Source organism: Colobus angolensis, unplaced genomic scaffold (genome assembly GCF_000951035.1).
Source record: "Colobus angolensis palliatus isolate OR3802 unplaced genomic scaffold, Cang.pa_1.0 Scaffold379, whole genome shotgun sequence".
In the NCBI taxonomy this organism is placed as follows: Eukaryota; Metazoa; Chordata; class Mammalia; order Primates; family Cercopithecidae; genus Colobus; species Colobus angolensis.
In genome coordinates this window covers 376,044-402,505 of record NW_012117143.1, presented here as the reverse complement: position 1 = coordinate 402,505, position 26,462 = coordinate 376,044, and the positions used below count along the sequence as shown (strand labels likewise).

The 26,462-nt window shown below is 41.3% G+C and overlaps 1 protein-coding gene across 3 annotated transcripts in view; it reads left to right on the top strand.

Annotated features, from left to right (window-relative positions):
- FRMD3 (FERM domain containing 3) overlaps nucleotides 1–26,462 on the top strand; it is a 300,134-nt gene that overhangs the window by 156,954 nt on the left and 116,718 nt on the right. For all 3 annotated transcript variants that reach the window (XM_011953956.1, XM_011953955.1, XM_011953957.1), the window contains exons 2-3: nucleotides 6,810–6,914; nucleotides 23,275–23,317. In XM_011953956.1, coding sequence (XP_011809346.1) covers nucleotides 6,810–6,914; nucleotides 23,275–23,317 — 148 coding nt within the window. The remainder of the gene's footprint in view (nucleotides 1–6,809; nucleotides 6,915–23,274; nucleotides 23,318–26,462) is intronic.

The window sequence follows — 26,462 nt, the reverse complement described above, 5'->3', positions numbered from 1 at the left end:
GGGGTTTCACTGTGTTAGCCAGGATGGTCTCGATCTCCTGACCTCGTGATCCGCCCGTCTCGGCCTCCCAAAGTGCTAGGATTACAGGCTTGAGCCATCGCACCTGGCCACCAATGAAGTCTATTATAATGTGCTTTGTATTTTATAAAACTGCCTTTTCCCAGCCTGGTGTTGTGGGTAACCCAGTGCTCCTTCCTGCCAGTGTCCAAATTCTAGTAATTGGAGAACTTGACATTGCTCCCAAATCATCATATTGTTTTCCTCTATCTCCACATAGAGAATGGGGGCACATAGGCCAACTGAGTTCCTAGAACAGATTCAGCATAGGTGTCAGATTCGGTTTGACATCCCTGTAAACAAACATAGAATTTCTGAATTCAGTTTTCCTCGTCTGTAACATGAGGAGAATATTAACTACCCCAATGGGTTGTCAAGAGATCAAATGAAAAATATGTAGCAAAGTTCTTGATATACAGTAAATGTTAATGAATAATAGTTCTTATTACTATGTTCATACCTTCATCCCTGAAGGTAGTTATTCAAACTCGAAACTAGTTGAGCAATATATTCAGTATTTTGGGGTTGGTACTGCTTTTCCCAGTTAACCAATGTCTGAAAAGCTGAACAAAACCTCGCTTGGAGTTTTAGGAGTTTTGGGGACTGAAATCTGCCAGACTTTTTTTTTTTATTATTATTGAAGAAAAGCTATTGCTGACTTGGGCAATTGATTTCTTTGCTCTTTTTCTTTAAGCACAAATTTATTGTCATTTTAATTTTGCTGCTGAACTTGGGAGTTGAAGTAAATGCATCGTCAGCAGTTGGCTGCAGATAATCAAGGAAAGTTATCCTTAGCAAAGTAAAGCAGGAACAGAAAACCAAATACCACCTGTTCTCACTTATAAGTGGGAGCTAAATGATGAGAACACACAGACACAAAGAGGGGAACAACAGACATGGAAACTTGTTGGGGGTGGAGAGTGGGAGGAAGGAGAGGATCAGAAAAAAATTACTAATGGGTACTAGGCTTAATACCTGGGTGATGAGATAATCTGTACAACAAACCCCCATGACACAAGTTTACCTGTATAACGAACCTGCACATGTACCCATGAACATAAAATGAAACTTGAATTAATAAAAAAAAAAGAATTGAGTTCTTTGTCTTTTGTTCACTTTTTTTTTTAATCTACAGAGGACAGTTCTGGGAGGCAAATACTATTCCACTTAACTTCCTTATATCTAAAAGGATCTGTAAGAGACAAAGATTTAAGATTAAGACTTCTTAATATTATTAATAATGACATCTAACATTGGTATAATACTTTGCAGTTTACAAAATTCAATCACATTTTACAAAGGGCAGGATTTTAAGATCTGTGAGATTATAAATTTCTGGGTTTCACTCATTGTTTATTTATAATCCCTATCTCAATGCCTGGTGCATAATAGGTGTTTAACAGATATATGAATGAGCCTTAAAATATCTCATGGGGGATACATCTGGAAGTTACCATCATTATTCTCCCACTATAGAAAGAGAAACAGTCTCAGAGAGATTTCCTGAGAAATCTCTCTGAGACTGTTAAGGCCACTTAGCTGATAAGTGGTGAAAACAAGTTTAGAACACACTGGCATTTTCTGTTTTCCTAGTACATACTTTGGGGTGGGGAGGAGAGGTGGACTTTTCTGACAAGTAGGCTAGCTTGTGATTGTAAAAATTAGGTTCCATAAGGTGTGAGGGGGTAAATCCAACCCATTCTGTGAGAGAATGAGAAGCTCTCCTGACATCTGTGTTTGGTGGGACTTGCTACTGACTCCGGTCCACTCAGCAGCCTTTGAAGAGAAGGTACTATGGGCATTGGAAGAAAAAAAATCATCACAAACAATGTGTCATTTATTGAGAAGCTACTATGTGTCCGACAAGATATTTACAAACATTGTCTCTAATACTCAGGTTACCCGTTAGAGACTGCATTATTTAGAGTTTACAGACCAGGAGGTAGAGATTCAGAATAACTAAGTAACTTTTCTCACTCTCACAAAAGGGTTAACCCATTCTTACCTAGCCATCCCTAATCAGACATGTGATTGTTTTACACAAATTCTTTTGAAATGGATCCTAGTTTGCCACATCAATGAGTCTTTAGCCCAGTGAGAGAATTTGCCTTTTGAGATGCCCAGAATTATGTCAAGTATTCTGCCATACCCAGGAGACTAGCACTTTCCACCCTGAGCGAAGATGGGATTATTGCAGGGGGTTCAGTGATCCACACGCACACTAAGAATTGTCTGAAAAATGGGCAGAGAAGGTGAGAGAGAGGATATAACTCCCTTTACGCTTTGGGGCTTGTGGACTGAAGAAATCCCAAACAGAATCCCCAAGCCTGGTGGCACAGTTTAGATCAGAGAGTCTCAAACTCTCTGTGGGAGACACCAGTACTAGATTTTTATTTTTCCAGTCTGCTTTGGACCAATATTTGTTAAATACATACACACACACACAAACACACACAAGAATTAAATTGCTCTTATTTTCTGCACTTGTTTTTTGGAGTAGTGGATCCCAACCCCTGGGCCGCGGAACTGAGCTGCACAGCAGTAGGTGAGCTGCGGGCAAGCAAGAAGCTTCATCTGTATTTACAGCTGCTCCCCATCACTCGCGGTACCACCTGAACTCCACCTCCTGTCAGATCAGCGGCAGCATTAGATTCTCATGGGAGTGCAAACCTCTTGTGAACTGTGCAAGTGAGGGATCTAGGTTGCACTCTCCTTATGAGAATCTAATGCCTGATGATCTGTCACTGTCTCCCATCACCCCCAGTTAGTTGCAGGAAAACAAACTCAGGGCTCCCACTGAGTCTACATTGTGGTGAATTGTATAATTATTTCCTTATATATTACAATGTAATAATAATAGAAATAAAGTGCACAATAAATGTTATGTGCCTGAATCATCCTGAAACCATCCCACCACCCTGTCTTTGGAAAAATTGTCTTCCATGAAACTGGTCCCTGGTTCCAAAAAGGATGATGACTGCTGTCATGGAGGACCAGTCAGGCACTGTTCATGTTCTGGCATGGTCCATGGGTCACATCTTGGCTAGCATTGGCTTATAGATTTGAACACATTAAAAATATTGCAATTGTCTTCACATTATTTTGGCACGGTATTTATAAAAAGAATCAATTTACAGTGTACTATAGATAATAAGGACCAGTATTGAGACACAAGTTAAGTTGTGTAGTTGAACAAATTCTTTCAACCCTGTCAGTGCATTTCTGAGACCATACAACCTCATTTAGAGACAGCATCAAAAGTCTATACTTATGCACATAAGGGTTTTAAGCACAGATTATCAAATCCTACTGACCCTCGTATTAGGCCCTGCTCACGCATTTATATCTTACTACTTTTCACATGTGTTAAATGCTGTTGTGATTAATAAAACATAATTTAGGTAAGAGCTCTGAAGAATTTAAATTAGCTGCTTGATTTTTTTCTCTACTCAATCAGTACTGCAAGTGTAGCTGCTATCCTGTGGGAGAATCAACATAAGTCTGACATTAAAACGAAATCCTTTTACTTGAAATCTTTGATAACCACTTCTGCACACAGACCTTGAGAGAGATGCATGAAAGTTGGCCAATTCCACTACATTTGCAGAATTGCCAATACCAGGACGCTATTGTCTCGCCCAGGGCTCTCTCTTAGTGCTGTGCAGTCCAAAGGGCTTGTGGAAAGTGCTTCCTTTTGTTACCAGACCTCATGTTTTCTATGAGAAAAAAGCAAAGACTTCTTATTCATCTGGTAACATCCAGCATGCCAGGCACTGGTTTAGGCCACAAGGAAGGAACTTTTATCATCGGAGGCTCAGGAGGAAGCGTGTGCAAGGTTTGGGTCATAACCACTGTTTACTCCCCAACCTGTCTTCTGAAGTGAGGTGTATATGGGCAGTAGCTGGACTCATGCACCTGACTCCTGAATGAACTCTTCCAACCTTTGGTACTGGGCGTATTCAAGTTTTTGTTTAGTGCAAGAACTGAGCTTAGGGCACAAAAATGACAACAGTAGGAACTTAAATGGCTTACAGACTTTGTCCGGATTTCCAGGCAGGAGGATGTGGGTCTATAAGCTGGCTTCCTTGGCACCAAGCAGTGAGACATGGAAGGTCTTAGGGTAGTGAGGCTCTCTGGGCAACGTGCAGAGGAAGGGGCAGAACTGCAAAGGGCTATCGACATCCCCTGACAATGGCAGAGGCAGCTTGTGTACCCAAGGCAGGAAAGGACTGATTTTTCTTAGTTAAGGAAGAGACAATTCTCAAGGGAAAAGGGGCTTTTTTTTTTTTTTTTTTTTTTTTTTGCTTTGTGATGGTCTCTAGAGACACGTAAAATTGTGTGTTTTTCCTATGTTGTGGAAATCCTCCTGGACCAATGCTTCTCAAACTTCAATGTGCATGCGAATGACCTGGGGATCTTGCTAAAATGCAGACCAGGTGCAGCAGGGCTGAAGCAGTGCCTGAGATTCTGTCTCCAACAGGCTTCCTCCCAGGTGAGACTAAGGCTACTGCTCTCTTATAGTGTTAGTTTGTAGGCTGTACCTTCAGTAGCAAAGACCTAGAATCCACCTGGTGGTCTGGAACCATGGGAATTGGCCTGACCTGCTTTTTGGAAGGCATTGACCCCTGTTTTAGCCATGCTTGCATACTCTAATCACTGTGTAGTCTACAGCAGCATTTTCTTCTCTCAAGGGTCTTGAGTAGTCAATGGAGATCTTGCTAGAGGGTGTATATTGGTTGCTGTGTTTAATCATTTAAAAAAAAAATCTTTGTTGTGCTGTTGAGTACATCTTCATTAGGGCAAAATGACAGTAGTATCTGTCATGAACAATCAAGGCCTGCTCAATCCCATATTATTACAATGCACTGCCTTGACCCACATATCTGGAATATGGTAGGGAATACTTCCCTATAGTAAATCCTAATGAAGAGGGCTTTGCCATTCAATCATAAAATGATGAGCTCCTATGTTATGTTTGGTGAGGGAATAATGCTGCAACCTTTTAAAGATGAATGGATTACAGAGTATGTGTGTAAAAGGAACTAAAGCCAATGATTATTTTCTGGCATTGAATTCAGCTGTTAGGTATAGCTTTGCCATTTGAGCCTCCTGGATTAAAAACAATTACAGACATTTAAAAACAAATTCCATTTTTATGTTTTGTCTCTTTTGAGCTGTATCAGATGGTTTCTCAGGAAGGAAGTTAAAAACTTGAAGCTCATTCAAAATCAAACTCGAAAGTGATTTCAGCAAAATGGAGGTTTCATATCACACTATGTACTTATAAGCGCCAGTCCTTCACTCAGTGCAGCACATCCCAGGCTTTTTGGAAGGCACTGACAAAGTTCCTACTGTTGTCATTTTTGTGCCCTAAGCTCAGTTCTTGCACTAAAAGCGTGGTGTTTCAGCCACGCTTGCATTGTCTAATCACTGCACTGTCTACAGCAGCATTTTATTATCTCAAGGGTCTTGAGTGGGCAATGGAGATCTTGCTGGAAGGTGTGACTTTCCCATCCAACTTCCTGAGTTGATGGTAGTGGTCGTTAATGAAGAGATCATTATGTAACATAGACCAAATTGATCTTTCAGAATTATTTTTAGTGGATTGAAAAAGTGGCTCACTTAATGCCTCTAATTTCTTCATGTATTTTAATAAGTCACATCTCTAAAACATTTCATGGGTCTGTCAGCGACTTTGATTGAAGCAGAAATTAATCTTATCAGATATCCTGATGAGCGCTTAGAAGAGTCTTTGCTGTGAAGAGGTTTTTGTTGTAGTGGTATTTATGTTAATCAGATTTGGCTGATACATCTTTCACTCATAGAATTTCAGAAGGAAAAATAACCTAACCAACTTAGAAATCATCCAGTCCAACTATCTTATATTACCAAAGTAGAAACAGCAGGGGTTTACCCAAGGTCACACAGACCTGTCTTTGGATCTTAGTCCTGGGCTCCCCTGAATCTTCCACACTGCCTTTCTGTGTTGGTTTATGAAAGGGACACAGTAGCTTTGAGGCCCAAGGAAGCAAGTTCCCCACCATTCCCGCTGAGAGCCAGAGAATTTAGTTACCACTCACAGCATTGCCACACTTACCAGACTCTACCTCCTGGCAGAGCCATAGTGGACTCACGAATGCTCCAGGGAATCAAAGTGGCTCGGAAGGAGCCCACATACTATAGCCAGTCAGCCTGGCTCAAATACTGTCCTGCTCCATTCAAGCTGTGTGACTTTGGGCAAGTCACTGAACCCCTTTGTGGCTCAGTTTCCTCCAATATAAAATGAGAACCTTCCTGGTAGGATCATTGTGAGAACTGAGTGAACGAATATGTACCGAGGAATTAGAACAAGCAGTTAGGCCATTGTATGTGTTACATGAGAGTTTCCAAACTGTGGACCTCCACAAGTTACTGAGTTGTAAAATTAGTACTCTGAGTCATAAATAGCATTAGACAAATTAAATGGCATATGGATTATTTTGGCTTCTCTTTTTGGGGTCCTTTTGGTTCCGTGTGTGTGTGTGTGTATGTGCGTGTGTGTGTGTGTGTGTGTGTGTGTGATGGCTCACAATGTAAAATGTATTTCTCATTGAGGATTTGTGGTTAAAAGAGTTTGGAAGCCCCTTCTTCAGGGACTGGAGTGAGCACATTTATTTTTCTGAGCATGGACCCACGGTGGTGAACAAGGCTCCTTGTGGGCATGAACGCACAAGGTGAGCTCTGGCTGAGACCTAAATGTGCTTCCTTTGCAGAGGGAAACCAAAGGGCAGTTTCTCATTGACCACATCTGCAACTACTACAGCCTGCTGGAGAAGGACTACTTTGGCATTCGCTATGTGGACCCAGAGAAGCAAAGGGTAAGAGCTGATTTCTTTCTGGAGCCATTTTCAGGGAGTGACCCAGACTGTGGTGCCCTGTGGGGGTTACTCTCAAAGCCCTACCAATGCCCTTGTTCTCACACATTATTGGGCACATGAAACCCTGTGTGAGCAGAAGAGGCTGGCACTGTACTTACTGGACTGGGTGAAGCAGTAGAAGGGAAATGTTACCCTAGGCCTTTCCAGAAGGCTGCTCCCATCTGCTTAGAGGAGAGAATGTCCCTCTGCCCTTTGAACCCAGGGTTTCCCAAAGTCTCTCAAATAATGGCTACATGAAATTCTACTATGGAGAAAATCACCCCTCCGCCTCAACCCCACTCACTATAAAAAGCTATTGAGGCTGGGATCAGTGGCTCACATCTATAATCCCAGCACTTTGGGAGGCCTACATGAACGGATCACTTGAACCCAGGAGTTCAAGACCAGCCTGGGCAACATGGCAAAACTCCACCTCTACAAAAAATACGAAAATTAGCTGGGCATGGTGGCATGTGCCTGTCATCATAGCTACTTGGGAGGCTGAGGTGGGGCAGAATAGCTTCAGCCTGGGAGGTTAAGGCTGCAGTGATCCGTGATGGAGCCATTACACTCCAGCCTGGGTTACAGAGCAAGATCCTGTCTCAAAAAAAAAAAAAAAAGTTATTGGGAGACAGAGTAATTGAGAAATGACTGCTTAATGGGTATAGGGTTTCCTTTTCGAGGGATGAGCATGTTTGAAATTTCATATTGATGGTGGTTGCCACTGAAATGTACATTTTAAAGTGGTTAATTTTGTTATGTGATTTTCACCTCAATGTTTTTGAACAAAGTTTTGACAGATGAAGGGTTTAAGTCACTTCAGAAGCAGATCCTTGGGCACAACTAAACTTGAAAGCCCCTGTTTTATTCTTGCTCCTGGAGACACCTAGCCTTTTTGGTATCTGTTGGTGGGGAAGAGTGAGCAGGAGAGTCTCACCTTTTGAGCTGGTGTAGCAGCCTAGGTGTGTTCAGTGTAGCATAGGCCAGAACCACGTGATGTGTGTCCTTCATATCCAAATGGCCCCTGGGGATCTCCACCCCCAGCTCCTGGGGTGGGTCTCAGGCATGGGCTTGGAGGTCCCAGCCGTGGGCTCGGAGGCTCAGTACACACTTGGGTCTCTGCTTCTTACTAGCAGGACAATGTGTAAAGAGGTCACCTGGAGGTGACCTGGAAGTGGGGATAGGACTCCTCTGCCTTCTTTAATTTGCCCTCCTCCTCCTCAATGTCCGTGATCTTCTTCCTGTCTCCTCTTTCCATCCCTACACCTCACCTGGCTCTTAGTTTAGTATTGACTGACCCAATACCATGAGGAGAAGTCACAGAGTGTATTTCTGTAAAGAAGAGGATATTTAAGGAATAGATTAGATTTGTGTCTGATAATAGAGAATCTTATTTTGCTCTTGGAGTCCTAGGGACCCACGTTTATATGAAGGATGTAATGAAGTATTACAGCTCAGAAGAATTTTGGTTTCCTATAGTACTTGCAGTAACCTCTGGATGATCCAGGCATTTACCTGAGTGAGACAAAGGTGGCAGGATGGTGGTGGGGATGTAGGGCTGACATGACGTCAGGGAAGGGCATTCATGGTGTTTACTGAGTAACACTGGTTCCCAGACCTGGCCTTGCAAGAAAATCACCTTAGGTGTTTGCTAAAAATGCACAGTGTGGACCCTATTCCAGATCTCCTAAATCAGAATCCATGGGGTTAGGGCCAGCAACATGCACTTAGCCTATTCCTAATCTAATTTTGATGCAGCCAAGCCAGCTTTGGTCTGGGGACCATGATGCAAAGACATTCATAGCCATAACTTTTTATAGCCTATGAAGATATCACATTTGTATAAGAGGGAAAGAAGCTCAAAGAAGTTGTTACTTATCCCAGGTTTCACAGTTAGTAAGTGGTAGAGTGAGTGTTTGAGTTTAGGGTTATAGATCAAAGTCCCTGTGGACCAAATAAACTCTGGACTGTATTAGTCCTCTAGTCACCATTGCAAACAGGTTATTTTGTGCAAAATTCAATTCTAAATGATAAATAGCCAACCTGCAGAAGTAATTCTAGCCACTATTTAGTTGAGCATTTATCGTGTGCCATGAATGTTACTTATTATAGCCTTGTCTTGCCAAAAAGCCTTTAAGGAAAGGGGAAGCTAAGGCCTAGAGAGGGTCAGTGCCTTCCATAAGGCAAGACATTAAGGAAAAATTGGTGTCACAAAATAACAATAGTATTGGATTATAACCCATAGAATGAAATAAATATCCCTGAGTCCATCCTGATATAAATAATTAATTAAATAAAAAATAAAGGGAAGACTTGGGTCAGCTCTTCCATACAGAAAAATTTTAATTAATAAATGTAGAAGGAATGAGGGAAATAGAAAGTCACCATACACAATAATAATTATTGTAGGCAAGAGCTAAAATTTGTATGCAAAAGTTTTAAGGAGAAACAGGAAATCTGCAAAGTAACCCCTCCTTTCCAAGGTATTTTTTAATTGCAAAGGAAAAAATAATAACTCTATAGTGGAGAAACATGACAGACAGCACTTTAACCAAGAGACCAAGATTAACATCACCAGTAAAAAGATATATTAACATCAGCTACCTCCTGATACCAGGCACTGAGAAGTACACATCATCTCTGTGGCATTCTTCCCAATAATGCATAACCTCAATCAAATGTTGAGAAAACATCGGGCAAATTCAATGTGAGGGACATTCTCCAAAATAACTGACCTTCAAAAGTATGAGGTCATGAAAGAAAAGGACGGACTAGATTCACAGTCAGAGATTGGAGAGATACATCAACTCAAGGCAATCTGGAATCCTGAAACATAGACAAGTATAGTAGCGGGAAAACAGACTGAACTCCACAGAAAGTCTGTAGTTTAGTTAATGCTATCATAGAATAGTATTAACCCAATTATAAAATAATAACTGTGTAGTGGAGAAACATGACAGACAGCACTTTAACCAAGAGACCAAGATTAACATCACCAGTAAAAAGACATATTAACATTAGGTACCTCCTGATACCATGCACTGAGAAGTACACATCATCATAGAATAGCATTAACTAAATTGGCTAATATTGGCTTCTTATTTTGATAGTTGTACTGTGATTACACAGGATGCTAACATCAGGGGAAGATGACCGAAGGTTATACTTTACCATTTTTGCAACTTTTTCATATGTCTGAAATTATTAAAATTTTAGACTAAAGTTATAAAGGAGAAGTCTTTAGGTTGTTTATTGTTCTTTATATTTTGACTCTATTTAATGTAATTTTTAATGCCCAGACTTGAGTAGTAGAGTAAAGGAAAGAATGGGGGCAACCCTCAAAACAAAACTGTCTTATCTCATGTAGCCACTAAGTTGCTTAGAGGTGTTCCTGAATACTTCTCTCTGCATCATGCAGCTGTTATAGCCTTTTGATTTTGAGGATATGATGTGAGTGTAACTTTCACTTGGGTTGCAGGGTAGTTGCTGCACACAACTGCAAGGACTTTGGACTCAGAAAGATATGAATTAAAAATCCCATCTCTCCTGATTAGTAAGCTGTGTTCTTGACCAAGCTATACAGCCTCTCTGAGTCTCTGTCCTGATGGATAAAGCAAATAACAATATCTTCCTGTAGGGTTGATATGAGAATGAAAGCTAAGGTATATCAATACTTAGCACATGGTACACCTTGAGTATATGGTGTGTGTTATTTTTACTCTTAGTTGTTATTATTATTCTTATAATTATTATGCATTGGCTAGGTCCAGGTGAGACATGAGGAAGCACAGTCATGATTAGTATCTCTAAAACCTAGAAATGTTTATAAGAACATCTTTTAAAGGCAGGAGGCACTACTATTAAGATCTTTGGAGAGAGAAGGCAGAAAATGGGCCTTGGATAATTAGAAAAATGGACTCAAAGACATAAACAGAGACAGGCTGGTATGGACATTTTAAGCAGATATTAATTGACCAACATTTTTTTCCCCACTGGCTCCTGTATTTTTCTTAATGGCAAGTAAAACTGATGAATTATTTGGATAGAAAGCTAATTAAACGAGAAAATCAAGTGAGTTAGGAAAGCTGAAGTGAAAGTTACCTTCGCCTTGGGGGCTGGTATTTTGCGTACAACTCGATTTACAGTAAACCATTGTTGAATATTAAATATTTAGCACGATTACATTTGGAACACCATATGTTTGGCAAGATGTCTCATGCCCCAGATGCTCTGGAAGTGGGAAACACTGAGTCAGGAAATGATGACTATCTTTTGCTATTTTAATGTCCAGGGCCCAGCATTTCCATTATTATTTTTTAATTTGATATAGGGAAGGATAGGTTGAATACTGGCCAGTAAAAATCCTCTCAGTTTCTACCATGTTCGTCTTCTAAGGAACTTGCATAATCTTAGTTGCCTAAGATTAGGGAAAGGGTGGGTGGTATTCTCCCCATTTTACTGATAGAGAAAACTGCATCAATAAGTCTAGAAGTAATTCTAGAAGAAGGTAGTACTTGGCTTAAGTTTAGATTTTTTTTTTTTTTTACTCCAGTATATTTTTTTTACCGCTTCTGTTCAGGTATTTGGGTAACTTCCCCTTGGAAAGATGAAGTTTTGAAATAATTAGCTGGATTTCATAGCTCTAGTTTCCATGGCTATGGTTTGAGGTGTCCATTGTCCTGGGTTTTCCCCATATATTCTTCTACCCTTTTTCTTTCCCCAAATTCAGCTAAGGAAGTCACCCCTCACCCCGTGCCTTAGAGCTGAGTGCCCCAGCTCCCAACCCAGCCAGAGGAAGAATTACACTGGGACTGGGTTGTAGGATGCTGTTTTATGGTCTGGAGGGAGTTTGTACTCAATGCTTTTGGTTTTAACTTTGGAATTGCTAATTATCTGTATAACCCGTTTGCATCAGTGTTGTTGACTTTTCTGATTTTGACTCACACCCAAAGATGCGGGATTCACTTTGGAAATCCATACTTTTGGGGTACACTCCTCAAGTGCCCAATGATAGGCCATTGTGTCTTAATGTCTACCAGACACTAGAGGATTTAATAGGTTTTCTGATAGGAGGATGAGCTGGAAATCATGGATGCAAGGTCACGTTCAGCCCTGATCCCCTACCCTCACAACCCTAATATAATTACAGCCCGGAGGCTTTTATGTTGGTAGCCAGAAGGAACTAGTGAGCCTATCAGTAAGTTTTATTAGTAACAGGAAAAGACCTTGTCTATGTTAGAGCAATTTGCTTTTTCTAGAGGCACCTTGGGGAGGACGTGGAAGGGAATAAAAGCCGGTCCAGTGATTGGAGGTTTCACTCTGGGGATGGTGCCAAGAAGCCAGACAGCATTATGTCCCACCAGCTGCTCCTGCCATTGAAAGGCTGCTTCCTGCTTCTCAGGATAATTACTTCACAGATGCTCATCACTAGGAGCAAGAGTGGTACCTAAGATTTAGGGCAGCCCTGCACTAAAGCAAAGGGTTGTGCTGCTGCCTCAAGTCACTGATCACAAATTTGTCTGCTCAATGAGTCCTCTTTTGTTTACGTTTCAAAATGTATTAAAGATCAAGACTTCTTGAGTGTGTGTGTTGGGGCAGACAGGTACAAGTAACTTGACTTTGTGGGAAAGGACTTTGGCACTCAAGTTAAAAGGAAGACAGTACTATCATGACAGCTTGAAAATGGGATATATTGTCAGTGATTCAATTGTGGCTCAAGGTATGAACACTGATGCATTTGGGAAAATTGTCAGATTCATTCAGCAGAAAGCAGAACTTGGTCTGTAACTAAAAGGTTGGCTCATAATGGACTCTGTTTACATCTGATATCCTCTCCTGAGGAGGGAAATGGATGCTTGATAAAATATTGCCGTCTAGAAGTCACTTAGCAAATGGAGATGCCCACATTATAGTGGAAGGGGAGGGGCAAACATATGACCTGATTATCTCATTTGAGCCAGAAGGCAGGGACTGGGAAAATGCCATTTTATCCTTGTTTGAGTCAGGAAAAATCAGGAAGATATCCAAGGTAAGAAGTTTTTCCTCTGTTGGTGGTGGGACCCTGGGCAGAAATCAGTCAGGGAAACAGGTTTAAGTGTGATGGTTGAAGAGTCAAGCACTCACTGGAAGCTTCCAGCAGGCAAGAATAGCAGGACTGACTAGAGACCAGCAGGTTTGGAAGTTTCAAGTTAGTCTTAAAGATATTTTTAAGTCTAACTGGGAAGACTAGAATGTGGCTATGATGTATGGCTTGGAGAAATAAAAACAGTACATAGGTTAGAAAATGACTATTTTATTTCCTTCAAGGTTCAGTAGTAGTTGTGTGGAGGTTATGTGTGGAGGTTAATGATGAGGATCTAGTAGTTCTCATTATCTATTGCTGTTTAACAAGCCTTCCCAAAAGTTTGTGCCTCAAAACAACATAATTTTATTGTATCATAGCATTTTGTGGCTCAGGGATTTGAGCAGGGCTCTGCTGGGAGATTCTTCTGCCCCACGTGGTGTTGACTGGATCACTCAGTGGTGCTTAGCTAGTGGCTCGTCAGATCTGGAGGATCCAAGACATCTTTACCCATATGCCTGGTGCCTTGATGCAGAGGGCTGGAAGGTAGGGCTCAGGGGTCCCCTCCCTCTGATGTAATTTCAGGCCCTTACCAGATGACCTTTCCAGCAGGGTGTTTGAACTTCTTAAATGGTCACTTAGAGCTCCAAGTGTAGGTGGAGCCACTTACCAAATAAGTTGCACAGAAAAAAGAACAGGTTTTGGGGGAAAAGTGATAAGTTCTGAACGTTTTGAGTTGGGATGTGTGAGAGAAGTTGAGGTGGAGATGTTCAGTGTATAGATGACAATATAGTCTGAAGATTAAAGAAGAGGCTTGAGCCACAGATGGGGATTTTGGAGCCAATGAAGTCTTCTATGACTTCAAAGCCTTGGGAAGAGATTCCAAACCAGCAAAGGAGATGGACAAAAAACAGAGCAGAAAGAAAAGAATGTACAGAGAGAGACATTTTGGGAGCAAGGATAGGTGTAGACTCAATAAGAGGGATTGAGCTGCAGTTCCAAGCAGGGAGGCAGGATCAAAGGACTGAGTCAGAAAATGATGACTATCTTTTGCTATTTTAGGAAATTGTTCAGGTGCTAAAAGCTTTGGCATCATGAAAACCAGGGCAAATCCTATCTCTGCCACCTGCTGGTTGTACCACTTTGAGCAGGTTCCTTACACTCCCTGTGTCTCAATTCCTTCATCTATTAAGTAAGGATACTACTATTACTTATACAATAGAATTGTTTTTTAAATGAATTAACCATACTATCAATTTAGCAACTGGTCTTTTTACTATTCCATGCTTTAAAGATGTTTAAAAGACCCATGTCACATGATTACCTATGTAACAATCCTGAACATTCTACACATGTACCCCTGAACTTAAAATAAAAGTTGGAAACTTTAAAAAAGGCCCATGAGTCCAGAGGCCAGTTGATCTTTGACTTTAGAACAATTTGGTGGCAATGTTGTTAAATTTATGTGGCACGACAGCAAATGCTACATGGTGGTAAATTCCACTGTAACAAGCTTGAAAAAATTTCCATAATTTCATTTCATAAATGATTGCATTTTAGTTACTAGTGTACTTTAAAATAAATAGTAATACATGTTTTTGTTTTTTTTTTTTACATCCGATTGCATTTTTTTTTTTTTTGAGTGTACATTAAATATTTCTTGGGAGTAGGGACTGGAATGCAAGGGTCAGGATGGCCTTCCATCTGTTTTTGTAAATAAGGTTTTATTGGAACCCAGCTAATTCTGTTCATTTACATATGGTCTGCAGCTGCTTTCATGTTCCAATAGCAGAGTTGAGTAGTTGTGAAAGAGATCCATGTAGATCACAAAGCTTAAAATATTTACTTTACAAAAAATAAAAATTGCCAACTCCTGTTAGAGAGCGTTGAAGTTAGTGAAGAGGATGGAGGTTGCTTAATGGATAAAGGGACACACAGGCTTTTTTTTTAGACTTCCTGGCTCCTCCCCTAATTTGTACAGTGTTTCTTCTTCTGGCTGTTATCTCTCTTTTGCCCATCCCTGAGACCCTAGAATACAAAAGCATCATGGTTAAAGGAATGAAAAACACTACAGTGAAACAATGAAGATTCTTTCTTTCTTTCTTTCTCTTTCTTTCTTTCTTTCTTTCTTTCTTTCTTTCTTTCTTTCTTTCTTTCTCTCTCTCTCTCTCTCTCTCTTTCTTTCTTTCTTTCTCTCTCTCTCTCTCTCTCCCCCTCCCCCTCCCTCCCTCCCTCCCTCCCTCCCTCCTTCCTTCCTTCCTTTCTTTCTTTCTTTTCTTTCTTTCTTTTTTTTTTTGAGATGGAGTCTCACTCTGTTGCCCAGGCTGGAGTGCAGTGGCACAATCTAGGCTCACTGCAACCTCTGCCTCTGGGCTCAAGCAATTCTCCTGCCTCAGCCTCCCGAGTAGTTGGGACTACAGGCACGTGCCACCACACTCAGCTAACTTTTTGTATCTTTAGTAGAGACAGGGTTTCACCCTGTTAGCCAGGACGGTCTTGATCTCCTGACCTCAGGTGATCTGCCCGCCTTGGCCTCCCAAAGTGCTGGGATTATAGGCATGAGCCACCGTGCCCAGTGGATTTTCTTACATAGATTGATTTCCAAATGGACAAACATTTTTGAGCGTTCGTGATCTACAGGTTTGTTGATGTTGTTATTGTTGCTGTTGTCTCATAGATTTTCTTGAAACTGGAATGGAAACCATGACTATTGGCAGCTAAGTAACTAGGTCTTGCTATAGCCTTATAATCTAGAACACTGATAAGGCTGCATTCATCAGATGGCATTCTTTCTTCTCCAGAAGAGGTCAGAGGGGCTGGGAATGACATAAATTGGCTGCATGATAATGCAAGGACTAAGTTACTCTGGAGCTTTTGTCTAGGTGGATGTGAGAATCAGGCCATCTTTTTAGGGTCATCATGGGAATTGCTCAAATTTTGGATCTGGTTACTATTGAGGTGAAAAACAATCTCCTGTCTGGGGAGGTGCATTCATTCTTTTTAAAAGCCCCCTGGGTTATTTAACATATTTCTCTGGGCTACAAATGACTCTGGCTTAGGGTACCAAGGGCTTTGAGAAAGTAAACAGAGAAGTGCGTAATTTATTCTGTAATCATACACTGAATCGATTTCAACAGAAGCCAAACATTTGAAGATAACTAAGTACTATATTGTTTACTTTTAGATGCAATTTTTTTTTGGTCTTAGCAGTGGCCAAATTAAAAATCAATCTTCTTAGTCACAAATTACCGCCTCACACCCACCTTCTTTTTCCCCAACCAAGCCAAAATGAGAATATATGAAAGATACGCACCATTTGTATGATGAGGTAGAGAAAAATGATCTCTCAGGGCTAAGTGCAGCTGCACCTAGCAAAATTACAAAGAAAGAAACATACATTGGCAATATCCTCATCCTTCAGGTTCATAGACTGTGGACTGTCAGAACAAGGAATCTCAGGAGTTCTGGAATCAGCCTCCCACTATCTCCACCAAGATTACAGATAAGGAAACCAAAACATAGGTTTAGGAATCTCTCTGCTTTTCACCCCCTTTGTGTAGCTCATCTTCCTTCTCTTGAAACTGCTCTCAACCTGTTCTAAGAAAATTCTTGAAATATGGTCAGGTAGATTTCAATAATTCTGCAAATCTGTTAAAACTGGAATCTTTCACAGGGGCTTTGCAGTTTCCAGGGTTTAAGCTTAAGGCAAAGGGAATAAATCCCCAGGGAAAGGATTTTAAACACCATGGAAGACAGCTTTTAGTGGAGAGTTAGGGAGGCTGTTTTAGGTCTGGTTTGAAGAAGCAGGCCTTGAGATAAAAATTTCTGTTTAAGTGATTTGTTAGGAAGTGTTTCTAGGAAAAGACTTGTAGGGCAGTAGAGGATTAGAGGAGGGAGGGGAAGGAGGTCAAGTAAGTGTGTAATGCTGGGCAAAGTCATGTAGAGGGTATTTTCGGCTCAATCCCATAGGGAAGTTCTGGAATCAGTGTAGGCCATGCCTTAGAGTTGTCCCATCCAAGGGGTGAGGGAGCAGAGGTATTTATACTACCACATCTGATAGTAATTAGTTAAGAGCTACCCTGGTTTGTGGAGGGTGAGATGGGGTAGGAAGTTTCAATTCTCTACCCCATGGTGGACTCCAGTAAACTGAGGGCAGCTTTCCTAAAAAGCGTCAGGCTACTGGGGGGCTTGAGAGTATCTGCTGCTGATGCCTTCCTGATACCTTCAAATCATACTAAGGGGTGCATCCACTGGTTCATCTTGCTCCCCTAGTTCATTTTGTAGAATCAGCTTCCTTATAGCCTTTGGAAATTTTATTCTATATGAGAGTTGAGGAAAAGAAGATTTCAGTTACAGTAAATTAGCCAGAAATTCAGATATTTGGTTACCAGGTTCTCCTTTCTGCCTGTCTTAGGGAAACTCAGTTTCCAGTAAGGAGAAAGACTTAAAAATATCAGAACAGCATATATTCCAAGTAGCAATCAAAAGGAAAATAACAATGCAATAAATGTTCTAAGCCTTAAATCTAATTACCAAGCATGCCACATCATGGTGGTTATTTTTTCCCTAAAGTGTAATCCATCTGTACCTCCAATAATAGCAGGAGTTATTGGTGTAGTCCAGGCTACACTTCACTGGCAAACTCATAACTCTAATTGGAAGAATGAGAAAAGAGAGGAGAGAGGAAGGGGATGAAGAGAGAGGCAAAGGGCTAACAGCTGGTATTGCAATTGTATAGATAATTGATCTCCTCATGTTGAACAGAAGGGAGAGTGAGATGGGGAGTCGGGGAGGAAGAGAAGGACAAAGTTAGGCTGGGCATGGTGGTTCACACAGTTAATCCCAGCACTTTGGGAGGCCGAGGCAGGTGGATCACTTGAGGTCAGGAGTTCGAGACCAGCCTGGCCTACATGGTGAAACCCCATCTCTACTAAAATATGTATATAAATTAGCCAGGCATGGTGGCCTGTGCCTGTAGTCCCAGATACTCTGGAGACTGAGGTGGGAGAATTGCTTGAACCTGGGAGGCAGAGGCTGCAGTGAGCCGAAGGCTGCTGTGAGCTGAGATTGTGCCACTACACTCCAGCCTGGGTGACAGAGCAAGACTCTGTCTCAAAAAAAAAAAAAAAAAAAGAAGGACACAGTTAGACTCACGGAAACTGCCATGGTACCAAGTGAGAAGTTTCTTTCATGGAGCCTAAGGGTGGAAACAGTGCTGTTGAGCCTTCACGATGCACCAAGCTCTGTTCTAAGGCCTTCTTCATGAATTAACCCATTTAAACTTCCTGATGATGCTGTAAGTGAGGAAACCAGGGAACTTGCTCAAAGTCCACAGCTTGTCAGTGTTAGGGCTCAGATTTGAATCTAGGCCTGCTGGCTCCTGGATCTGACCACAGTGTCAACCCTGGGTGCTCAGCTGGGTTTGATATCTGCCTATCATGTATGAACTCCTTCAGGTTAATTTACATGAAATCTACTTTCATCCTCTGAGTAGACATTAGCCGTCTTTTTTTAAAAAAGTAGATTTTTAATTATTTGTGTAATGTACTGTGTTAGGCTGTTCCTGCATTGCTGTAAAGAAATACCTGAGACTGAGTAATTTATAAGAAAACAGGTTTAGTTGGCTCATGGTTCTGAAGGCTGTACAGGAGCCATGGCGCCAGCATCTTCTTCTGGGGAGGCATCAGGGAGCTTGCAGTCATGGTGGATGACCAAAGGCAAGCAGACATCTCACACAGTGGGAGCGGGAGCAGGAGAGAGGGGGAAGGTGCCACACACTTTTAAATGACTAGATCTTGTAAGAACTCACTATCACAAGCACAGCACCAAGAGGAAGGTGCTAAACCATTAATGAGAATTCTGCCCCCATGCCACTCCCCATCAGGCCCCACCTCCAACATTGGGGTTTACGGTTCAATATGAGATTTGGTTGAGGACACACATCCCAACTGTATCATGCACCAGTACATGTAAAAAAGTTAAAGTTAAAACATCATGGAAAATACTGAAGCCATGGTTTTCTTTGGCTAACACTCCTAAACGTGTGTTCCCCACTCCTTTTATCCTCCCATTAGTCTCGTTTTACTGCCTATCATTTCGGATCTTTACAGATGTATTTAGATGCTTACATATGTATTTTCTGAATATATGGTAATGTTTGTACTTTTTATTTAAAAAGAAAACATATTAAATATATGATGAAGTTATTCGAAGCCTCCCAAACTTCCTCAGTTTCTGGCTGTCTTAGTATCTTAGTGATTGTTTTGTGGCCTCCATAGGCCAGGAGAATACCTGACAGTTTCATCTAATAAGAGTTAGATCCAAACAAGTAGTTATGTCCTAAAATCTTAGTAGTTATGTAAAACATTATGCATATAAATTGCAGAAAAAATGGTATTTTCATTTCATTCTTAAACAACCACAAGTGCTTAATAACGGGTGCCTGTTGGGCACCCCTAGGATCATATTGGACAGACCACCATGCTCATTGCTTGTTTCACACCTATTTCTGTGTGGTACTTGCTTATTATCACAGCAACTGCTAGAAACCAAGCTTTGCAAAAAATATATATATTTGATACCATATATACATATGACATCAAAAGGAATATAGCACAGCCAGGTGTGTTGGCTCATGTCCGTGATCCTAGCACTTTGGGAGACCAAGGTGGGAGGATTGCTTGAGCCCAGGCATTTGAGACCAGCCTGGGCAACATAGAAAGCCCTGCCAGAAAAAAAAAATAAAGGAATATAGCACAATCTAATGTTGGAACTGTGTACTCCTTCGAGTTCATAATTCACATGGCGCTGACTGATGTCTACTATGGCTGTGCTTCTCTGGGGTGATTTAGTGCACAGTTTGAGAACTGATTGCAGGTATAATGATACATTTTTCAGTTCACTTTTTGTATCCCACAGTATGCCTAGGAGATCTGTCCACGCTACACATAAAGATCTCCCTCATAGAAAACACTGCTGCAGAATCATCCAGAATATGAACAGACCACAGTCTATTTACCCATTTTCCTGATGATGACCATTAATGTTATTTCTAATATTTTGTAATTTTATATAATATTGCAGTGAAGATTCTTGTTGGGTACCTCTTTGTTTGCATGGGTGAGTTGGAGAATAAAGAAATTGCTGGGCCATGGGCCTGTTAGGATTTTTTGTTTTGTTTTGTTTTTTTGAAACGGAGTCTTGCTCTTGTGACCGAGGCTGGGGTGCAATGGCGCCATCTTGGCTCACTGCAACCTTCACCTCCTGGGTTCAAGGGATTCTCCTGTCTCAGCCTCCTGAATAGCTGGGATTACAGGCACCTGCCACCACGCCAGGCTAATTTTTATATTTTTAGTAGAGATAGGGTTTTACCATGTTGGCCAGGCTGGTCTCAAACTCCTGATCTCAGGTGATCCACCCACTTTGGCCTCCCAAAATGTTGGGATTACAGGTGACAGCAAGCCACTGTGCCTGTCTTTTTTAACTTCTAAGTTAGGGGTACATGTGCAGGTTTGTTATATAGGTAAACTTGTGTCTTAGGGGTTTGTTGTATAGATTATTTCATCGCACAGGTATTAAGTCAAGTTTCCATTAGTTATTTTGCCTGATCCTCTCCCTCGTCCCACCCTTCGCCCTCTGATAGGCCCCAGTGTGTGTTGTTCCCCTCTATGTGTCCATGTATTCTCATAATTTAGCTCTCATTTATAAGTGGGAACATGTGGTATTGGTATTTGGTTTTCTGTTTCTGTGTTAGTGATTTAATGAATACTAACAAATTGAACTTGGCCCTCTTTGAAGAAATGATTTCCTATAATTCCTTGAAACGTTATTGCTGGCCTATTTTTCCTAGGACTCTCTACCTCATGACTCTCCCTTTGGGGAGGAATAGCTGTCCTGGAAAAGTGTGTAGTGATCACCTTGTAGAAATGGGCAACTGAGATACACTAGGTCTGAAAGGCAAATGTAGGGTGTGAATAGGCTAAGAGGAAAAGGGTGATAGAAACTGATCTGAAACTGCAAAGTGTATTTCTTAGGACAACAAGGAGGCCAGTTTATTTAGAGTAAATAATTTATTTAGGACACAGATGGCAAATACCTTGCAGGCATGCCTTACATGTTCCCTGTCCCCTCCATGGCAGACACTGCCAATCTATAGTGGCATGGTAGACATAGCCAGTCCATTATGGCACTCATTCTCTCAGAGCCTGTACCTGGTTTTGGAATCCTCCTCACAGCCCTGGTGTGGGCACACAAAACAAAACTGACTTGGCACCCTGGAGTCAGAGACAAGTTGGAGAAGCACGTTGAAGTTAGGCAAGAAAGGGCCGAGGAGTTCGAAGAATGCCAAACAAGGAGAATTTGGAAAACATATTTATATTTCAGACTTTATTAGCAAAATAACTGGTGATTCTGTTCTGCAAAACAATTGCAGGAAGTATTGATCTCTTGCTGCTATTTGTTTTCTTACCTTAGTTCTAAATGATACTATTCATTTATTTCTAGAAAAGTAATTTAACCACCAGGGGCCTCTTTTATTATTCTTCTCCATGAAGCACATATATTGAAAGATGTGGTCTAACAATGGAACTGTACCTATTAAGTAATAAGAACTGCATTGGCCAACAACAATCATTTTATTTAGTATTTTCACATTTCATGCACTGTGTATATTACATTTGTTAACTTTTAAATCCTCGCAACAGCCCTAAGAGGTGGGTGTGATTACTGTTCCCATTTTATAGTTGAGGAAACCAAGACACAGAGAGATTAAGCATCTTGTACAAGGTTTATAGCTAGTAAGTGGTATAATCAATGAGTCTTCCACTGTTCAGTTATAACTATATAACTTCTAATTAGAAGGCGATAATGAGAATCCCCAAATGAGTTGATATAATTTTAGCCAGAAGCAAAAAGATTTGTTTTTTCAGTTTGTCTGTGCAACGTGGTCAGGGGTAAATATATCTTGGTTTTGTTTGTTTGTTTGTTTGTTTTGTTAGACTTTCCATAACGTTGAAACACTTACAAGACTCCCATTATTGTTTTTGAAGACTACAGAGATCTGACGCCCTCAGTGGTTTCTAATCACTGTTTATCAGCAGAGTGACCTTAGGCAAGCTGTTTAACATCCTGAGCCCCAGTCTTCTTATTTATAAGTGGAGTGGTAGGGAGGACTACATAAGATAGCACATGGAAATGTTTGAATGGCACTTGGCATTTAGTAAGCACTCAACAAATACTAGCTCTTATTATGGTTATGCATGTACATCAAAGAATATGGATAGCACAGGACCTGAGGCTTACTGGATAACACAAAGGAGATAGACTGAGGTGCAAGAGCTCAATGGACAGTAAGTTTGCTCTTCTGATTTCCTCTCCAGCATCAAGCAGGTGGGGTGCCTCCAGAAGGAGAGCTCCCTGACCTCAGGATGGCTACCCCAGGACACCCCCCGTATCATCTCTAAACTACAGGTGTATAAAGTGACTCTAAGTGACATTCCTTGAGCAGCTTCAGGGATCTCATGGTTACTGATCTCGAAAGCTGCCCAGCTCTCAGCATGTTGAAGTGATCTTTGTATGTGCTGCAGAGAGGGCCAGCCACCAGGACCAGCATGGTGCCTACTTCAAATGCCTGACAGTAACACGGTTCTGAGTGCCCCATGTCTTTGGGCTTCTTTATTTTGTGATAGAACTGATTTTTCTTCTTGATGACCTCAGGCCTCTGGAAACGAGATATTTAAGATCATTTGCTTCTCCCTACTGTAAAGGAAGAATTGCCTCTGCATGCGATAGGGCTAATGCCAGCTCGACCCAATATTCCTCTTAAGGGAATTTGTCCCGGAAGCAGGACTGGATCCTGATGCTGCCTTGGACTGTGATTCTTTCAGGTCGTGGATGTCAAATGCTAAATGTCTTTAGCCATCTGTGACTTTCACAGAACCATGGAGCTCAAAGAATCACCTAGGAGTCAATTAGGGGTACCAGAACATCCCATTTGAGTGCATATTCTCTCTCTTGTCCTTCTCTCCTAGCAACTGTCTGACTCAGATATTACTTGGAAAATGTTAAGTCTGTAATTTATATCCTTGTCTGTGCTATGATTATTGCCAAGTTGTTTATGTCGGTCTTCAGAGTGTGGAATGCTGAAGAGTGTCTATGGAAACTGAGGCTGTACTTTGGAATTCCTTTTAGTTATTAGGTATGCATTGTATGGTCCAGCAATTTGACCCCTGATCTCTGCTTTTTTTTTTTTTTCCTCTCTAGCACTGGCTTGAACCTAACAAGTCCATCTTCAAGCAAATGAAATGTAAGTGTCAATCTGTGACTTCACTTTTGCTACAATGTGTCCAAAGATAGATATTCTTCCCTGACAAACTTCCTCCTGCCAGGGGAAAAACAGAGTTGAAGAGGTGTTGCGGGGAGTGGGGGCGTCTCTCTCCCCAGGAGAGCTCTGTATCTTCTCCCCTCTTTTTCTATGACCCTCGCCTGCACCAGCATCCTACAGTCTCCTGGGCATTTCCCCCCCCACCCCCCCACCATCTTGCCCTCATATTTGATATTTGAACAGGGGCTTTGGAATTGGTTGGTTAAATACCTCTTAAATACAATCACCAGGTACCTGGGTCCTTTTCATTACGAGGGTTGCTAGTCAGTTGTTAAGTGTGGGAGGGGGTGCAGTATTATGGAAGATGGGAGAAGCAGATGTGTTTGGAAACTAAAATTTTACCAATGACTTTGCTGAAGACTATATCATTCTTTTCCATTCCTTGAACTCCCTGAAATGAAAAACATTTTTTTTTTTTTTTTCTGGGCAATTGTTTTAAATCTCCGATGTTCTGAACTTTTTTTTTTTTTTTTTTACCAGTGAGCTCTAAGCACCCCCTGGTTGTCCACCTGGGACCCTATGAGGAAGGTATTCATTGGTAATCCTGGGTGACATGATGTTTTGTTCTGGCCACTCATGCCAGACTGTAGCCAACCTGCTTTTATTTACGGTTTGGAGGAGAACTTCTGAAATGCACCTCAGAAACTTACTGCCTGCCCCCAAATCCACTTATCCCTCCACATCCACTTTCCCAGGGCTCTGAAATGCAGGTGATAAATCAGTTGGGTGAATGCATATGATGTCACTTGTCATCATTCAAGGGATTCCTTCCTTTTTTGAATAAGAAGAAATTATTCTGGGGAGGGTTTTCAGGTCAAAGAAGGAAGAAACTGAACGTGGACTACAAACTAGCAGCCAGCGTATCTCTTCTTTAACTTTCTTCTTTTTCCCTGCCTCCCTGTCCCTCTCTCCTTCTCTTCCTCCCTTCCCATTCCTCCTTCCCTCGGTCCTTTTCTTTTCCTTCCCCTCCCTCTTCCATCCTTCAAGGGCAAACTCTGGCTAGTGAGGAAGGATGGTTCAGATTACACAAGTGCAGCTGTGGGTGTGGAAAGTCCAGGGAGGCCAGGCTGCTCTGGCAAGGCTGGAACAGAGTTGGGGTGGGGCTGGAGCAGAATTGGGGCAAGACCGAAACAGAGTTAGGATGTACATCCAAATAGAAGTAGTAGGACAGGCTGGGCACGGTGGCTCACGCCTGTAATCCCAGCACTTTAGGAGGCTGAGGTGGGCGGATCACGAGGTCAAGAGATTGAGACCATCCTGGTCAACATGGTGAAACCCCATCTTTACTAAAAATACAAAAATTAGCTGGGTGTGGTGGCACGTGCCTGTAGTCCCAGCTACTTGGGAGGCTGAGGCAGGAGAATCGCTTGAACCCAGGATGCGGAGGTTGCAGTGAGCCGAGATTGTGCCACTGCACTCCAGCCTGGGTGACAGAGCGAGACTCCATCTCAAAAAAAAAAAAAAAAAGTAGTACCTAGGAGACTGCATATAGTATGATATGCAGGATAATGAGAATGAGCTAAAATGCCTGAGAAAAAAATTGCTGATTCCTGGCTTTTGTTCCTTAACTACAGAACGTTGACATTTTTGTTTATATATTTGAAAATATTTAGACTATTTTCCAGTATACTGAATGGTTCTTTGACTTTGGTTCTTATTAAATAAATGCCATGCAATATTTTCCTTTTATCCTTAAGCCATACCCAGTTTTGAAATAGGAATTTATCTTTGAAGGCATTTCAATACTTAATAGAAGCAAAAATTAAACTTTGTGAGAAGTTTAAAACTTGTGAGAAATTTAGTGTTTAAGAGCATTGTCTCTATAATACAGCAAATCTGAACAACCAACTAAAATGCATAATGTTTTTTTAAAGACAGGGTCTCATTCTGTCACCCAGGCTTTAGTGCAGTGGTGCAATCTTGGCTCACTGCAATCTCGCCTCCCAGGTTCAAGCAATTCTTGGGCCTCAGCCTCCCGAATAGCTGGGACTATGGGTGCACACTGCTGTGTGTGGCTAATTTTTGTGTTTTTAGTAGAGACTGGATTTCACCATGTTCACCAGGCTGGTCTCGAACTTCTGGTCTTAGGTGATCTGCCCCCCTCTGCCTCCCAAAATGTTGGGATTACAGGCATGAGCCACTGCACCCACCCTAAAACACATAATGTTTTATTAGAATGGTGTAAAGATTGGCATTTGACTACTGGTCAGTTTTAATCTAATGACAAATGAGATCTGAATCTGGAAAATAGAATTGTGTAAAATTCAGTGTCTGAACCAGACAGGGTAACTCACTGATTCTAGGACTGCAAGGGTCTTACCCACCACCCAATCCCTGTTGTATTGCTAAAGACATTACCGAACAAAAAAGTATGTAATTTTCTCAAGCTCACAAACCTAGTTTGATTGTTGTTGTTGATGATGTCTTTCAGTATGAAGAATTTCTGTGTTCTTGTACATATGCCCTAGAAATATTAACTTTACTGTAAATTAGAAAATTTTTAAACTAGGGCTTTTATATTGTTAATCCAGAGAAACCAAGTCCAACCCTGAGGACTCGTCCATGAATTTGTCCAAAGAGTCTGGTCACAGAGCCCCAGTGGCTTCATCCTTTTATGCTCGTATCACCTTTCAGTAGGCAAGGGCTGCAGAATTCCTTGGAGGAACTGTTTCTCACTCACAGAGAATGATGGACCTTCAGGTCCTTCTCTCTGACCCTATTAAGATCCTTCTGACTATGGATGTTCACAGGAATGATGTTTCCCAGGGTTGGCTGAAGGTCAGCTATCCTGATTAACAAACCCTTTACAAAGGCGTTATTATTTTTTACCAGTTAAAAAAAATCATGTTTGTGTTTTTTCAAAGTTTAGAAAGATTTAAAATGAAGACAAAAACTATTTCCTTGCTCCTCCCCCTATATCAAGCTCACCGCAAAGAAATAACAATTGCAAACAATATTTCGTAGATCCTTCCAAGAATTTCTATGAATGTATACAATCCCCCAACATATATGTCCTTTGATAAACAGCAATGAGATCAATCTCTGTATATTGTTCTTCATCTTTTTT